Genomic DNA, 18,561 nt, shown 5'->3' with positions numbered 1-18,561 from the left:
GTGGGGCGTTTTTTCCAGTTCACTTTGTCACACCGGAAAAAAAAATCGAGTAACGTTACTGCAGAATGGATCGGCGCCGTGAAATCCTCTGTAGATGTGACACAACTTTGGGCACGCTCATCTTGATCTGACGTGTTGAGCCTGGTCATCAATGGCAAAAACATGTCCCACTCTCTACAGCACAGACACTCTATTTCCGTCGGCATAGATTGGCATATTCCCCCACATTCACACCACCAGTTCATGTTGGCTCTCATCCTCACGTCCTCAGGCTGTTGAGCGAACGCAACCTCCTCCTCCTGTCGTTCTATTTCCAAAGCACGCAGCTCGTCTTCTGTAAACTCTGGTTCAAATAGGTATGGTTCTGGTTCTTGACTGTCTGAGAAGTCACCCTCTTCGTCTCTCTCAAAATCAGCCATGTTCATCGCCATTCGTGTACTGTAAGGAAAATAGCCAGGCAGCTACTATTCACGCCGGTATGTTGACGGAAGTCGTGGGATTTAATGCGTTGCGTGATTCTCTGCGCCGAAGTGGCAGTGCTTCGCCTAAGCAGCAGTGCTTCGCCTGTGCTTCCCCATAATATAGTCCCAAGTCAATATCTGCCTAGGAAATCGCCTAGTGTTAATCTGGATCACTATTTGTACTCGTTGTGAATACGCAGGCCACAAGAAGTAATTAGGTGGGGTTTTTTTTATTTTTTTGATCACTTTTACTCAGGCCATGCTAGCTGGCAACAAAGGATTCCATTCATTGTGCTAAGCTAAGCTAACGCCGACCCAGTCAAACTAAAACAATGCATGCACTGACACAAAAATGCATTTGCCCACCTATCTAAATGTAGGAAATAATGTGAATAAGCCCTATTTCAAAAAACGGTGGAGTGTTCCTTTAAGGTTTTTGGTGATCCTGGGCCAAAGGAATGCCTTAGCATTCTTCCTGATTCCCTGATAAGGCTGGGGATTTAAGCATTGGGGTCACCACAGAGGTTCTTGGTCATTTCGTCTTAAGTTTGGGGAACAAAGAGAAATCTTTTCCTGCTGTCCTGATATCGCTGGTATGAGATTAGACAGGCACGAGAAGAGAAGAGGGGGGTGACATCTCCTTTAGCCATCTTGGTACCATGACTGTGTTTTATGACACACTAATGGTTCGATGGGGAATCGTTTTGAACTGTGGAATGCGGTGTTGGTTTCTTTTACTGAAATGGACTGTTCAAGGATAATACTACACTGTTCACGAATCGGATCATAAACTTGTATTACCGAGATATTACCCAAAGATGATCTATTATTGAACAAGTATTGAACAAATTTATCTTGAATAAATAAAGACTTCAAGTTCATCTGTAAAGCACATAAAGCTATAGTTTGAGTTTATAAACGTCTATTTCATGCATGATTCGTATGGATCTGTTAACTGAATGCAAAGTGTGAGTTCTAGGAGAATGTTTGGGTCATGATGATGAGCATGTATTGCTCAATAGAGCCCCTTTCACACTGCACGTCGGACCCGCAATATTCCCGTAACATTGCCTGGTCGCCTGCTGTGTGAAAGCAACCACGTCCCGGAATTGATTTCCGAATCGAACCCGGGTCGGGGACATAGTAACATTGCGGTAATCGATCCGGAACGAGCGCTGTGTGAACAAAAGCCAGATCTAATTCCATATCGAAGTGATGACGCGCGTCTCTTTTACCGGCTGTTTTGAAGGAAGATCAACATTCGCGACGAAAACACATGTGCAAACTGTAATGAAGCAGAGATCAGTTAGTTCCTCACTTTCCGCGCTGACGCCGAGATCGTTTGCTTGCATCAGTTAAAGTATAAAGTGCCAAGCGTTGTCGACTCGTACATTACACGTCACGCGCTGATGTCACGTGTCGTTACGGGATCTTCAAGGGTTGTGTGTGAAAGCACGCACATATACCGGGTCATCACTGGCAGTGTGAAAGTGCCAAATCTAGCGACCAAGGAACAATTACAGGAACACTTTACCCCTGTATTTGCCGGAATGGCAGTGTGAAAGGGGCTTAGGAGTCGCTAAATGAACAGCTGCTGCATAGATTGTTTTATTTTTATTTTTTTTTCAAAGGAGGATCAGTTGCCCTATTGGTTAAAATCCCCAAACTGTATACTTAAATATTCAATTAATAAATTACATCAAAACAGGGGCAGATACGTTATGATGTGGTGGGCTGCTGTGGGCCAGAAAGTCCAGGGCCACCTTTTGGTCCCAGTCCGCCCCTGCTTTAATGTATTAAGCATTTCAATGCTTTGTCATTGTTTTGTGAAGATTTATACACTTGCTCAAAAATGAAATTAAACAGAAATATCTAAATGGTTTTCTGTATTATTTTTATTTTGTTATATATTTGTTTTCTATTTTCACAGTTTTTTGCTGGTGAATAGTGTTGCATTACATGGCGATCACTGCCCCATCTGCCAACGTGTGGAAAAGGAGTTACACAAACTCTCACTTGCTCTTAACTGCTCAATTCAGGTAATAAATTATATAGATATAATTGTTTCATCAGTAATTGTAATTAATAGATTTTTCTTTTTTTACAATAACCTGCTGATTTTTAGATGTTTTGATGATGTAGTATAGTTGTAGTTCTCATGAGAATGTACAAGTATGTTCGAGAAGTGCGAGATGAAGTATTTGAGATTAGTGATGGACAAGCAGAGCTGTTGGAAGTGATTGGAAATGAGCGACACCTGTGTCACTCACCGGTCTCGAGTCCCACGATTGAGATCCAGAAGGATAAAGGAGTTATGACAATGAAGGACGAGAGAGGACCAGGCCTGGGTTTTATGTTGTGGTTTGGTTTTGATTGTGCGCGGCATCCGTCCATGAGAGGGCTGTCGCGCTGTTTTGTGATTATTTTTTAATTAAAGTTTTATTTGAATGTTCGCCGGTTCCCGCCGCCTCCTTCCCGAGACTATGAAGGTGTTTTATGGTGTTACATAGGCACCGTAACCCAGGAGGAAAGGGGACATGCTGCCGAAGACCCCTTGCCAGCTGGATTAACTTTTCTGTTGGGTGAAAATCTTCAGCAGCATGTCCCTCCTTCCTCCTGGGTTTCGGCACTAATGTAACAATGTAAAAACCTTTGTACTCACAGGAAGGAGGAGGTGGGAACCCCCTCATGGATGACTGCCGTGCACAAACAAAAAACACAGAATAAAACCCAGGCATGGTCCTCTCTCGTCCTTCACTGTAGTAACTCCTCCTTTATCCTTCTGGATCTCCTCCGTGGTACTCGAGACCGGTGAGTAGCGCTCATTTCCAATCACTCCACCGGCCTCGCTCCGTTCCAATGGCTCTCGGGCCCACCCCACTCGTCACAGGCATCACTACAAATTTGGCAACGATTATCAAAAAGGGAAATCTGCCATTTAGACTGACTTTTGAATAGAAAGAGATCAGAACAGAAAGACGTTGCAATGGCCTCTCACAGTTAATGCTGCCTGAACCACTTAACCTCTTAGTTGTGGATTTATACATAGAGTATAAGATGTGGAAAGAGTTTTACATTTCCTTACAATATAGAGAGTGGATTAACAGAAGCAGAGGACAAGGTGAAAAGAGCTGCATTGCTGAATTGTATAGGAGCACCAGTACTGCGGATATTCACCAATCTTCCCTTATAAAAAAAATACATATGAACAGGCTGTGGATGCTATTGGATGCATACTTCACTCCTCTGAGAAATGTTGTCATGGAAGGTCATAAATTTAGAGAGAGAGCTCAATCATCGGAAGAGACAGTTGAAGCACTTGTGAACTCATTAAGAGAGTTGGCCAAAACATGCAAGTTCAGAGCTTTGGAGTCCAATATGCTGACAGATCAACTGGTAGAAAAGAGTGCACAAAATGTCTGCATGATACATTGTTGCAAAATGTATCCAATTAACTTTGGATAAAGCATTAAAGAGAACACATATCTTAGCAAGCACAAGCAGAGTCAAAGATGGTGTCAGAGCAGTCAAACAATTTGAAAGACTGTCAAGTCCACTTCCCTAAACAGTAGGTTGGTCACACACCATTCAAATGAATACAGAGAAATGTGCAAGAGACTGATTCAGAGAAATTTGTCGACTCTATCGTCTGCAGCGTCACTGCAGTGTTGTGAACGTGCTCAGAAAAGACCCAGAAGAGAACACAATGCGTGATTTTTATTATTTTTGAACCAAAATGTATTTCCGATGCTTCAACAAATTCTAACTGACCCTCTGATGTCACATGGACTACTATGAGGATGTTTTTATTACCTTTCTGGACCATTTACAAGAAAAGAGCACACACAAAAATCAAAATATTTCATCAGTTGTACAAGGAGAAAATGAAAGACTATGCAGATAAAACAAACAGAGCAAAGGATCATTCCTTCAAAGTGGGGAATGTAGTCCACATTGTGAACATGGACCAAAGCAAGTTGAACTCAAGTTTCAAAAGCACTAGATATGTCCTAATGAACAAGACAGCCCATTTGAACTTGAATACAGAAGATTTAAACATGAGACGGTGGTCGTCTTGTGAAGAAACCAACCAAGTTTAAGGATATGGTTACTTGAAGTAATAGTTTTGTTAGTTAATTAAAACCCTTCATTGTTTAGCATGAAAAGAAAATAATAATAAATTATTTGTTTGTGTTTGATTATTTATTAATTTTAACAAGGGAAGGAATGTAGTATAGTTAGGAGTTAGTATGAGTTCTCATGAAAAGTGGTGATTGAGATGAGTGTTAGACAAGCAGAACTCTTCATTAAAAAGTTGCTTGTTGTCTTGCATATTTCAGAGTAAACAGCAGCACTGTGTGTGTTCATTTACACTTAAGCAGCTTATGTGACTGTTTGCAGTGACTCAATTTACAGTAAATGCTGCTTTGCAAAAACGCTGTGAGTTTTACGTGCAACATGTATTCATTCTTTGTGTTTGGCTGTTGATGAAGGATTGCAGAAAAGAATACAGGTACTGGTCATATAATTACAGTATCATCAAAAAGTTGATTTATTTCACTAATTCCATTCAAAAAGTGAAGCTTGTATATTATATTCATTCATTACACAAAGACTGATATGTTTCAAATGTTTATTTCTTTTAATTTTTATGTTTATAACAGACAACTAAGGAAAATCCTACATTTAGTATCTCAAAATTAGAATATTGCGAAAAGGTTTAATATTGAAGACACCCGGTGCCACACTCTAATCTGCTAATTAACTGATGATCCATCACAACTTTAGGTTTCTGGCTGTCCTCGAAGGAGTAATGGTTGAAGAACCCAGCTGTACAGAGAAGTTGTGATAAAGCAATGGGTTAGCTGGAATCACAAGAAGTTCTGTCTTTGTAAGGTTAAGCAGAAGTGATGGTCAATCATCCAGCTGGAAATGTCACTCAGACAGGCTGAAATGCAAGCAGCTACTGTCGGGTCATCTGGTTGGAATGAGAAGTAGAGTTGGGTGTCATCAGCGTAGCAGTGATAAGAAAAGCCATGCTTCTGAATGACAGATCCTAATGGCGTTGTGTAGATGGAGAAAAGAAGTGGTCCAAGTACTGAGCCTTGAGGAACCCCAGTAGCAAGGTGTTGTGACGTAGAAACATCACCCCTCCAAGACACACTGAAGGATCTGTCAGAGAGGTAGGACTTAACCCACAGGAGTGCGGTTCCAGAGATGACCATCTTTTTGAGGGTGGACAGGAGAATCTAGTGAGTAACAGTGTCAAAAGCAGCAGACAGGTCCAGTAAGATGAGTACTGAGGATTTTGAAGCTGCTCTTGCCAGTTGCAGGGCTTCAGTAACCGAGAGCAGAGCAGTCTCAGTTGAGTGGCCACTTTTGAAGCCAGATTGGTTGCTGTCCAGGAGGTTGTTCTGTAGAAGGAACATAGAAAGCTGGTTGAACACAGCTCGCTCAAGTGTCTTTGCAATGAATGGAAGATAGGATACAAGAAGCGCTGGATTTAGAGATGGTTTCTTGAGTAGAGGGCTTACCCGAGCCTGCTTGAATACTGAGGGAAATGTTCCAGAGTGAAGTGAGGAGTTAATAATGTGAGTAAGCGATGGTATGACTGAAGAAGAGATTGCTTGAAGAAGGTGAGTGGGGATCGGATCAAGTGGACAAGTAGTAGGATGATTGGACAGGAGAAGTTTGGAAACGTCCATCTCTGAGAGTAGGGAGAAGGAGGAGAAAGAGTGTGCATCGGTCATTGTGAAGTTGTCCTCAGCCAGCGGTTTGGAGAATTGGTCACTGATGGTTCTTGTCTTATTTGTGAAGAAAACTGCAAAGTCGTCCGCTGAAAGAGTCGATGGAGGCAGATTAAGAAGAGAAGAGAAAGTCTTGAAGAGTGTCCGTGCGTCACAATAGCTGTTAATTTTGTTGTGGTAGTAGGATGTTTTAGCCGTGAAGACATTTGCAGAGAAGGAAGAGAGGAGAGACTGATACATACTGAGGTCGGTAGAGTTTCTTGATTTATGCCATTTCCTCTCTGCAACCCTGAGTTTAGAGTGATGTTCATAGAGAACCTCGGACAGCCAGGGGGCAGATGGGGTGGTGCGTGCTGGTCTAGACAACAGTGGGCAAAAGTTGTCCAAGTAAGATATTAAAGTGGAGCAAAGAGTATCCGTATCGCTGTTCATGTCCAGAGCTGAAAACTGAGTGCAGGAAGCGAGGATGAAACCACAGAAGATAGGCGAGATGGAGAGAGTGAGCATAGGTTCCGTCGAAAGTTGACCTGCGTTGGAGTGTGTGCCGCTTCAGGAGTAAGTGCTAGGTTAACAGCAATGAGGAAGTGGTCTGAGGTGTGCAGTGGAGCAACTGAAGAGTTGTCCACAGAGCAACAGCGCGTGTAGATGAGGTCCAGTTGGTTCCCTGATTTGTGAGTCGCTGTAGTAGACACTCGCTTGAGATCAAATGAGGTGAGCAGAGTTTTGAAGTCAGCAGCCTGGGGTTTATCTAGGTGGATGTTGAAGTCACCAAGCAGTACCAGAGGAGTACCATCTTCAGGAAAGGTTGATAGCAGCACATCCAACTCCTCCAAGAAGTTTCCCAATTTACCTGGGGGACGATAAATGACCACAAAGTGGATTTTACCAGGGTGGGTTACAGTAATAGCATGTGATTCAAATGAACCATTACCTGTAGGTGATGGCTGAAGATCAAATTTCCATTCTTTTGATATAAGGAGACCAGTACCTCCACCCCTCCCAATGGTACGAGGAGTGTGGGAACAAGTGAAATTAGTGGAGAGGGCTGTGGGAGTGGCAGTGTCTTCAGGTTTGATCCAAGTCTCAGTCAGTGCCATGAGGTTGAGACCGGAATGAGTAGCAATAGAAAAAATGAAGTCTGCCTTGTTAACTGCAGACTGGCAGTTCCAGAGACCAACTGGAATAGCGTGTATAGTAGTAGTAGAGGTCAGAGGGACAGGCCATAAGTTTGTCGGACAGGCCTTCCTGTGATGTACATGGCGTGCTCTCCGAGTGTTAGTAGTGATAGTAGAGACCTGAAAGCACATAGTGACTACAAGTGTAAGAGATATTTGAAAACAAGCTATACAAACAACAAAGAAAGAGTGAAAAAAGCAATTCTCTAGTGCCCTGTCGGTGTCCTTGCTCGGTGGAGTCGCGCAGGTAGAGTCGATGGCCTTCACACGAGGAGGATTCACACGAGGGCTGCCGCGACTGCGGTAAAACCTACCGCTTTTGTATTTGCCTGATTATCTGTGATTGAAGTCGGCTGGCCACGCCTCACTATTTGGCAGATCGAAACCGGGCAGTCCCGCGATAGGCAAACGCAAAACCAAGCACCACCTTCAGCACGTATTTACCAGGGTAAGACAGACACAGTTTAAACCAAAACTTTCCTAGCAATGACGATCACACAGTAGTCTAATGAGAAAACGAGATGAAACACTTACAAGCTGCTGTCCTTCTCTGTTGCTCGGCTGTTTCTTCTGACAGGTGCTTTCTAAACAGCTAATTAAGTAATTTTACTGGCTTTGGCCATGCCTCACTATTTGGCTGATCAAAACCGGGCAGTCCCGCGATAGGCAAATGTAAAACCAAGCGCCACTTTCAGCACGTATTTACCAGGGTAAGACACACACAATTTAAACCAAAAACTTTCCTAGCAATGATGATCCCACAGTAGTTTAATGAGAAAATGAGACAAAACACTTACAAGCTGCTGTCCTTCTCTTCTGCTCGGCTGTTTCTTCTGACAAGTGCTTTGTAAACAGCTAATTAAGTACTTTCACTGGCTTTTGCCACGCCTCACTATTTGGCAGATCGAAACCGTGGAGTCCCACGATAAGCAAACGTAAAACCAAGCGCCATTTTCAGCACGTATTTACCAGGGTCTGCTGCTCGGCTGTTTCTTCTGAAACAAAACCCATTCAAAAATGTGGGGGGAGATTCACAAAGAGTGGACTGCAGCTGGAGTCAGTGCTTCAAGAACCACTATGCACAGGTGTATGCAAGACTTGGGTTTCAATGGTCGCATTCCTTGTATCAAGCCACTCTTGAACAACAGACAGCATCCAAAGCGTTTAAAGACAAAAAGGACTGGACTGCTGCTGAGTGGTCCAATGTTATATTCTCTGATGAAAGTAAATTTTGCATTTCCTTTGGAAATCAGGGTCCTAGAGTCTGGCGGAAGAAAGGAGAGGTACACAATCCACGTTGCTTAAGGTCCAGTGTAAAGTTTCCACAGTCAGTGATGGTTTGGGGTGCCATGTCATCTGCTTGTGTTGGTTCACTGTGTTTTCTGAGGTCCAAGGTCAACACAGCCATATACCAGGAAGTTTTAGAGCACTTAATGCTTCCTGCTGCTGACCAGTGTGAGGTAACGAATTACAACTCCCGTTACTGTAAATTAAGTAGTTATTTTTTTTTTTTTACTTTTTGATTATATTTTTAAAGCTGTACTTTTACTTGTACTTAAGTACAAATTAAGCAAAATAATCTACTTTGTTACTTTTAAATCAGTTAATTAAGTAATCAATTGTTACTGAGTACGCTCACAATTTGAATTGATATTCAAATTTTTGACCACTTCAGTAGCCAATAAAAATATCCATCATAAACGGACCAATAAAAGCGCTGATATCTGAACCAGGAAAAGAGCCGCTGCAGCAGGTGAAGAGCTGATCAGACAGCGAGGGAGCTCAGCATCATTTATAGATTCAGAGCTTGGAGAAACAAACTACATGGTAGTGTTATGGCATCTCTCTCTTCTCTCCGAGTGAGTTTTGACAATCATCCGTCTCCTGTCAATTACACTCTGAATGTCTACGGGGGATTGCAGGTATTCCACATAATTTTAATACTCCCTGTGCAAATATGGCGAGCGCTTTATTGTAACATGAGTGCAATGTCATGTAATCTCAGAAATCTGGATGCGAGCTATCAAATAGACCCAATTTATACAAATTATAAGATCTCTTTGTGCTATTAGAATATAAATTATTTCTCTTTGCTCCTGGATTAAATTTTGTCAAAAGTTATCAACTATTCAGAATATATCCACACCTAACTGATAAAAATCATCTTAGAAGTTTTATTGGTTGTAAGTGAAATGCACCACAAAGTCTTTCAACAATCAAAGATGGAACTTTAATTTATTTACAATGTAAATTTATGCCAGAAATGGTTTGGAATTTGATATTTGTCTGATTTGTACATATAAATATCCTGTCAAGTCAAGTCACCTTTATTTATATAGCGCTTTAAACAAAATACATTGCCTCAAAGCAACTGAACAACATTCATTAGGAAAACAGTGCAGCAATAATGCAAAATGACAGTTAAAGGCAGTTCATAATTGAATTCAGTGATGTCATCTCTGTTCAGTTTAAATAGTGTCTTTGCGTTTATTTGCAATCAAGTTAATGATATCGCTGTAGATGAAGTGAACCCAACTAAGCAAGCCAGAGGCGGCCGGCGGCAAGGAACCGAAACTCCATTGGTGACAAAATGGAGAAAAAAACCTTGGGAGAAACCAGGCTCAGTTGGGGGGCTAGTTTTCCTCTGACCAGACAAAACCAGCAGTTTAATTCCAGGGTGCAGCAAAGTCAGATTGTGCAAAAGAATCATCTGTTTCCTGTGGTATTGTCCTGGTGGTCATCTAAGACAAGGTCTTTACAGGGGATCTGTATCTGTGGATCTAGTTGTCCTGGTCTCCGCTGTCTTTTAGGGATGTAGAGGTCCTTTCTAGGTACCAATCCACCATCTGGTCTGGATACGTACTGGATCCGGGTGACTGCAGTGTCACTCTGATCTGGATACAGCATAGATGCCAGTCTACTAATGATGTAGCAAGTACATCGGGTGTTATGGGAAGTGTTCCCGGTTTACTTAGTTAATGCAGCATAAAAATCCTTTAATGGATTTGGATATTAAAAGCATATTAGTATTTTATGTGTAAGCCAGGTTAAAGAGATGGGTCGTTAAAATAGATTTAAACTGCAAGAATGTGTCTGCCTCCCGAACAATGTTAGGTAGGTTATTCCAGAGTTTAGGCGCCAAATAGGAAAAGGATCTGCCGCTCGCAGTTGATTTTGATATTCTAGGTATTATCAATTTGCCTGAGTTTTGAGAACGTAGCGGACGTGGAGGATTATAATGTAACAAGATCTCATTCAAATACTGAGGCGCTAAATCATTCAGGGCTTTAAAAGTGATAAGCAATATTTTAAATTCTATACAATGTTTGATATTGAGCCAGTGCAGTGTTGACAGGACCGGGCTAATATGGTCATACTTCCTGGTTCTACTAAGAACTCTTGCTGCTGCATTTTGGACTAGCTGTAGTTTACTAAGCGTGCAGAACAACCACCCAATAAAGCATTACAATAGTCTAACCTTGAAGTCATAAATGCATGGATTAACATTTCTGCATTTGACATTGAGAGCATAGGCCGTAATTTAGATATATTTTTGAGATGGAAAAATGCAGTTTTACAAATGCTAGAAACGTGGCTTTCTAAGGAAAGATTTCGATCAAGTAGCACACCTAGGTTCCTAACTGATGACGAAGAATTGACAGAGCAACCATCAAGTCTTAGACAGTGTTCTAGGTTATTACAAGCAGAGTTTTTAGGCCCTATGATTAACACCTCTGTTTTTTCTGAATTTAGCAGTAAGAAATTACTCGTCATCCAATTTTTTGTATCGACTATGCATTCCATTAGTTTTTCAAATTGGTGTGTTTCACCAGGCTGCAAGGAAATATAGAGCTGCGTATCATCAGCATAACAGTGAAAGCTAACACCATGTTTCCTGATGATATCTCCCAAGGGTAACATATAAAGCGTGAAGAGTAGCAGCCCTAGTACTGAGCCTTGAGGTACTCCATACTGCACTTGTGATCGATATGATACATCTTCGTTCACTGCTACGAACTGATGGCGGTCATAAAATTATGACTTAAACCATGCTAATGCACTTCCATTAATGCCAACAAAGTGTTCAAGTCTATGCAAAAGAATGTTGTGGTCAATTGTGTCAAACGCAGCACTAAGATCCAATAAAACTAACAGAGAGATACAACCACGATGAGATGATAAGAGCAGATAACTTGTAACTCTAAGAAGAGCAGTTTCAGCACTATGATACGGTCTAAATCCTGACTGGAAATCCTCACATATAACATTTTTCTCTAAAAAGGAATATAATTGTGTGGATACCACCTTTTCTAGTATCTTGGACAAAAAAGGGAGATTGGTCTATAATTAACTAGTTCTTTGGGGTCAAGTTTTTTTTTTGATGAGAGGCTTAATAACAGCCAGTTTGAAGGTTTTGGGACATATCCTAATGACGATGTGGAATTAATAATAGTCAGAAGAGGATCTATGACTTCTGGAAGCACCTCTTTTAGGAGCTTAGATGGTATAGGGTCTAGCATACATGTTGTTGGTTTAGATGATTTAACAAGTTTATACTATTCTTCCTCTCCTATAGTAGAGAATGAGTGGAACTGTTCCTCAGGGGGTCTATAGTGCACTGTCTGATGTGATACTGTAGGTGACGGCTGAATGGTTGCAGTTTTATCTCTAATAGTATCGATTTTAGAAGTAAAGTAGTTCATAAAGTCATTACTGCTGTGATGTTGGGAAATGTCAACACTTGTTGAGGCTTTATTTTTCGTTAATTTAGCCACTGTATTGAATAAATACTTGGGGTTATGTTTGTTTTCTTCTAAAAGAGAAGAAAAGTAATCGTATCTAGCAGTTTTTAATGCTTTTGTGTAGGATAGGTTACTTTCCTGCCAAGCAATACGAAATACCTCTAGTTTTGTTTTCCTCCAGCTGCGCTCCATTTTTTGGGCTGCTCTCTTTAGGGTGCGAGTATGTCATTATACCATGGTGTCAGACAGGTTTCCTTTTCATAAGATAATAATAATCCTCAGCTCTTTTCATATGATAATAATAATAACAATAAAGTTTTATTTTTTTATTTTTTTTGTAGAAGAGATTGTTGAAAGATTTCTGAAGGATTGTGTGAGTGGAGTAATGATGCCAAAAAAAATAGTTTGAAAGTCAGCTTTGATTGTTTCTAATAAACTGTTTAACTGCTACCCCAAGTGGATATTAAATTATGTTGTGGGATAATTAAATATATTCTTAATAAACTACAAACATAAAATTATATACATTTATTTTGTTCTCACATTCTTTCTTGTAACTCTTCCCTCTCAGTGGCACAGATGACTGAAAGGCTCATTATGCAGCTCATTATGGGGCCCTTTGTCTTCTAGGCTACAAGCTCCAGTTCTCAAAAGTCCCCGGAACCAGTGTTCTCTTTGTGTTTTATGGCCTTTATCAAGTGTTTTAACATTTTTAGTTTTTCACTAACCACGCATAATATTTTTTTTTTCTCAAAAACACAATCATGTACATACATGCATTTCACATATTATTATAGCCCAGTTTGTGCTGATTACAGTGAGATTAGACTTTACCCATTTAGATATTTATAAGAAACTGAAAAAAACACAAATGTCAGGGCATGACAAAACTTCTCCAGGCCCCAAAAATACCCTTAGACTCCAGAGGGTTAAATGCATAATGTGGACAGAGAAATTACGCTAATGTTGGCATTATTCTTTTATTAAATGTCAGCTGCTAGTGGCGAAGCAAATCAGGCGGAGCTTTTATCTTAAAGGGGGGGTGAAATGCTATTTCATGCATACTGAGTTTTTTACACTGTTAAAGAGTTGGATTCCCATGCTAAACATGGACAAAGTTTCAAAAATTAAGTTGTACATTTGAAGGAGTATTTTTGTTCCCAAAATACTCCTTCCGGTTTGTCACAAGTTTCGGAAAGTTTTTTTCGAGTATGGCTCTGTGTGACGTTAGATGGAGCGGAATTTCCTTATATGGGTCCTGACGCACTTCTGCCGGAAGAGCGCGTGCTCCCGTATAGCGAGGCTCAGCAGCACAGACATTTCACTGATCAGAGCGATTAACTGATCAGAGCGAGAGCGTCACGAAAAGTCACAAAAGAAGTGTGTTTTTGGTTGCCAGGGCAAGACAACCCTGCACAGATTACCAAAAAAAAAACAGCATTAAGGGACCAGTGGATGGAGTTTATTTTTACAGAGCATCAACGGAGTTGTGCAAGTGTTTTTGTTTGTTCCCTGCATTTCGAAGATGCTTGTTCACAAGGCCCAGTTTGACGCCGGATTTGCGTATCGTTTATTTCTTAAGGATGATGCAATCCCAAGGAAAAAGGGTCACGAAACTGCTTCAAATATCTCTGCCTCCTTGTTAGTGCGTCCGCCTCCCATGCCAGAGACCCGGGTTCAAGCCCCGCTCGGAGCGAGTCGTTGCTGCTGCTGCTTTCGTTCAGTTTCAGCCTCTGGATCTGATTCTGGATCATAAATAAACGGCTGAATCTGACTGTAAGCCATGGTTTGTTTTGGAATGATGGGGTTTCACTCACGGTAATGTCACAGCTTCCACATGCTCTCAACGCAAAAGCCTATTTTCGCTCGTCATTCTTTAGCTCCGCCCACACGTCACGCCTCCAGTCGGTCGTGGTTTTCCGGGAAAAATCAGTACAGACTATCTTTCTCTTATGAATATAATAAAACTAAAGACTTTTTGGATTTATGAAGGATGCAGTACTACTCTATATGTACTCAAGATTAACAGGATATTGAGTGAAAACGAGCATTTCACCCCCCCCTTTAATTTTGTTATTGCAAAATACCCATCTTAATTTAAAATTTTATCTTAATTTAATTTGTTAACAAAGACTCGTTTTTATTGGTGTGTTGGTCTATTTACGGGCTAAATGAGCCTATGCCTATTTAGAGTGCTGAAATGTTAAGATGTTACAGAGGACTTATTTTATTTCTTTATTCCAACTTCCAAGTGGTCTAGTCTACGTTAGTTATGAATAAATTACGTTAAAACATGTATAAATGACTCATTCTTGACACAAGGAAAAATAGCTGTGTGTGTGCACACATTTGAATAATGTCGGGCTTTAAACGAGTTCGGGCTTTTAAAAAGCTGTCAATCAAAATGTACTCATCGTGCTCGGGCCGAAACCTGTCGGGCTCGGGTCCAATTACAGCTCTATATCTTATTTTGCTATACTCACTTACATACATTAATTAATAATGTCCTGCACGTACTAGTAAAAAAAAAATCGATATTTCTTTCATTTTAATTTTTTAATTTTTCTTTATTGGATTAACATTACAGCAGTTAGTAGCTAAATTAGGCGTGGTCACTTTAAGAGACAATGAATGCGCACCGAAAACAGGGCGCACCGCATGCGCACCGAAAACAGGGCGCAAGTTACCAGCTACTCAGTTCAGCTTTTCTGCATCTTGTGTTTGAATGCTTTAAAGTCTTTTGAAAGGTTAAATTGGCAAGTGGCAAGGCTTAATTACATGTGAAAATGATACGCTTTCATAACGACACGCAGCAGCCAGGCGGTTGAGATTGCCGTGGTCCCCTATAATCGTCACCCCACTAGCGACGGCCCTGGAGATAGATAAACTGTACATGTGGCAAGAGGTGCAAATAACAATAGCAGGAGAAGCCATTACTCACTGTGCTAAATGAAATATTCTTACCACAGTTGTTTGATGAACTTGTGAAAAACTGGAGCGAGAGAGAGGAGAGGAGAAAAGAAAACAGCGATAGGTTCGAATGAAAACACTAATGACAAGCTAATGAGTGCTAACGCAGTGCAGGTGCACAGTACTCACGGATATAAAATAAAAGTGAATGATCAAAATTCATCTGATAAGATTGATCGATAATATCAGAAATATGGTGTGAATTAAGTTATATTTTATCAAATTAAACTACAGAGAGTGATAGTAAGATAAAGACTCTATAGAAAAAACAGCTATACGGAGCTATGATCAGCTGCAGCAAGGCCAGCAGGCCAATAGGAAGTAGAGAAAACACTGTCCAACAGTGACACCCGCAGTCAGGGAGTCAAAGCGCCAGTAGACTGTATCCTGTCTACTGCATCACTACATTGTACAGTCAAAAAAACATCTGATGTGCCATTTATCTACATTAATAGGCCTAACATATTGTATATGGCTCTTAAATCTTTGCTTGTAAAAATTCAGTGTGGGCATATTTTGAATACCTCAAACTGAATTGAGGTCTTTTGTTTTAGAATTTTATTACTGATTGTGTACTTGAAGACTTGGATTAAACCAATTTCAAAGCTTGAAATAATGAGTGCCTTAAACAATGGATGGACAATATATATATATATATATATATATATATATATATATATATATATATATATATATATATATATATATATATATATCTACAGGTATATGGCAGTATACAGTATGTGGTAGTTTTGCCAGTGGTATTTATAAGTTTGCTCAAAGGTTGTTGACTGGACCAGTGGACTCAAACTGGAAACAAGCTACTTGTGTTATTTTGCGAGATTTAAGAGGTCTAAACTTTGAGAGATCTTTGTTCTGGTTGAATCCGCAAAAGATGGACTTGTCTAAGTTACCAATTTTTTATCGGAACCTATTTAAAGTTTGGACTTTGTTCAAGGTGCAGAGACCCAGCTCTGTGACTTCTCTTCATTGGCTGCTACAAGAACCTCTGGTTTATGGATTGCGCTTGGACATATCAGATGAAAAAATACTGCCTGGATTTTGTGATATTCTTCTTAATGCTGGAGTTTTAACACTTGGACAGTTATTTAAACTGGCTGGACTGGACTTTGAGAATGTTGATGCAGTCGTCAGACATTTGGGGTTAAAATCGAAATGCATAACAGCCAAATTACTTGAAAAATGGAAGTCAGCACTTACGTCAGAAGAAGTTAAACTGCTGCAAGATTATTCTGAAGGGTCAATTACTCCAGATTGTAATGACCCTTTTCCTGATTTGTATCTGTTGACTGATTTTGAAGAATGTGAAGGTGTTTTCTTACACCCCAATTTGTTGATGTTAAAGGGTCCTAATCCAGTGTCTGGAAAAATGTACTACAAAAACAGTCTCAAAACTCTGAATAAGAAGTTTTTGCATAAAAGAGTTGATACGCCTTGGCGTTCTGCCCTCCATCTAGGGGAGGATGTCAAGCCAGAATGGCGAGCATTATATAAATCACCTGTGTCAAAAAAAAGTGGGTGACTTACAATGGAGGATCCTTCATGGAGCGATTGCTGTGAACGATTTTGTTTCAGTTATAAACCATGATACTAGCGATGAATGCCCTTTTTGTTTTCAGAAGGAGAACATTTTTCATGCTTTTGTGCATTGTATCAGGCTTGTACCATTGTTTCAGGTTTTAGAGAATTTATTTGGTCGTTTTGACTAGAGCCCGACCGATATGGATTTTTGGGGGCCGATGCCGATATTAACTCCAAAAGGGCCAATTTATAAGCCGATATTTTGATTTTGAAAATAAACTGGATATTAGACCCATTTCCTATAAACTGGACTTACACAACATTCAATAGAAAAATATCTGCCTGTTCTATGTATGTGTGCTGTATAAACCATTTTCCAGAAGGGATTTATGTAAAAAAAAAAAAGCCTTAGATTACAGTCTCAATGACTAAACAATTGCACATCAAAAGTATATATTTTATTAATGATCAACAGTCTGAACAGTCTGATTTTAAACATTTAACACTTTTATTTTCTTCCAATTGAAGATGGTTTTAACAGTCTGTGTGTGTACTGCAAATAAATTATAATAGTAAAGTTAAAGTATTTGCAGAAGTAGTCCCACACTTTGATGCTACAACATTCACCTTTTTCAGCCATCTGTAGGGCAGAAAGAGAGATATCACCATTTATCATTACTCATGTCATCATTATAAACAGGGATCTCCTACATAGGCAAAAATGAGAAATATATATATGTCTTATGTCTTTTGAATTGATTTGGTGTTATAAGGGGGCTCTGTGTGAAATAATTAATGAGAGTTTACAGTGTGCATGTATTTTGGAATGAGTTTTTTTATGGATATTTTTTTGTATATTTTATATATTTGAATGTGTATGTATTTCTGTACTCCTGTAGGTAGGAACTGATTGTATTAGTTTAGGGTAGTTGTAATAAAGGTGTGTTAAAATTCTCTCTTTCTCCCTCTCTCTCTCTCTCTCTCTCTCTCTCTCTCTCTCTCTCTTGCATGCATTAACTGATTCCATTGTGGTTGAACTTGTTTACATTTAACTCTCTTTACTTTGTTAGGGTGAGCATCATTATGACCAGTGCAAGAACACAGAGAGTTTTGCCCCAGCAGCACCTGTTCTACTACAGGTGAGACTGTGTGTGTTTTATCTGTATCAATCAGGGTAACTAAATGCATTATGCACATGCAGTTGGTATTTCTTATAAATGCATTGCTTTAGAAATTGCAGTAATATTTTCTTCACTGTAATAATGGTATTGTTGATCCCAGCATTACCCTCTATATAGAGTGAGTGATGCCATGTGTACAGGTGTAGACGCAGCACCTCTGGATGAGCGGTACCAGCTATTTCGGGAGCGTTATGATGTTATATCAAAGAATGCCTCCAAAAAGGTAAAACAACAATGCTCAGTAAACACAAACTTTTAAATACTTTTAAAAGTTATGTTCTACATTTTGACCTTACTTCTGGCAACACTACATAATGAATCTCTTTAAAAATTAAGATCATTACATAAATGAACATTTTATATATTTGAACATTAAAAGCCAACAATATTCTCCTATAACAGCTCTTGTGGTGGTTCAAGCCCCGCCTAATTCTCAGTGGCCACACTCACCATGGCTGTGAGATACTGCATGAAAACCTCTATCCCGAGATCAGTATCCCATCCTTCAGCTGGAGAAATCGCAACAACCCCAGCTTCATCCTGGTAAATAAAGCCTACATTTTTTTTTTTTTAATGACAAAAGGCTTTCAAGCTCCAAAAAGACAAAGAACAATAAAGTATTAAATTAATCCATATGACCTTTATGGTAGCAACTAATAAACATCAATTATTAATCAGTCATTCAATTAAGCCAAACATGATCAGACCAAGACCCAACCCTGCTAAATGCATTTAACAAACAG

At 39.9% G+C, this 18,561-nt stretch overlaps 2 protein-coding genes across 2 annotated transcripts in view; both read left to right on the top strand.

The window, feature by feature from the left end:
* The window catches only part of LOC128012862 (serine/arginine repetitive matrix protein 5-like), a 301,673-nt gene that overhangs the window by 235,407 nt on the left and 47,705 nt on the right, over window positions 1-18,561 (top strand). The gene's annotated exons all lie outside the window — the stretch shown is intronic.
* The window catches only part of mppe1 (metallophosphoesterase 1), a 109,638-nt gene that overhangs the window by 55,962 nt on the left and 35,115 nt on the right, over window positions 1-18,561 (top strand). The window contains exons 5-8 of the mRNA XM_052595429.1: window positions 2,392-2,500; window positions 17,708-17,776; window positions 17,919-18,041; window positions 18,221-18,361. Of these exons, the coding sequence (XP_052451389.1) occupies window positions 2,392-2,500; window positions 17,708-17,776; window positions 17,919-18,041; window positions 18,221-18,361 (442 nt within the window). The remainder of the gene's footprint in view (window positions 1-2,391; window positions 2,501-17,707; window positions 17,777-17,918; window positions 18,042-18,220; window positions 18,362-18,561) is intronic.

This window comes from Carassius gibelio, chromosome B24 (assembly GCF_023724105.1).
Source record: "Carassius gibelio isolate Cgi1373 ecotype wild population from Czech Republic chromosome B24, carGib1.2-hapl.c, whole genome shotgun sequence".
NCBI lineage: Eukaryota > Metazoa > Chordata > Actinopteri > Cypriniformes > Cyprinidae > Carassius > Carassius gibelio.
This window is presented reverse-complemented; position numbering and strand designations above follow the sequence as displayed.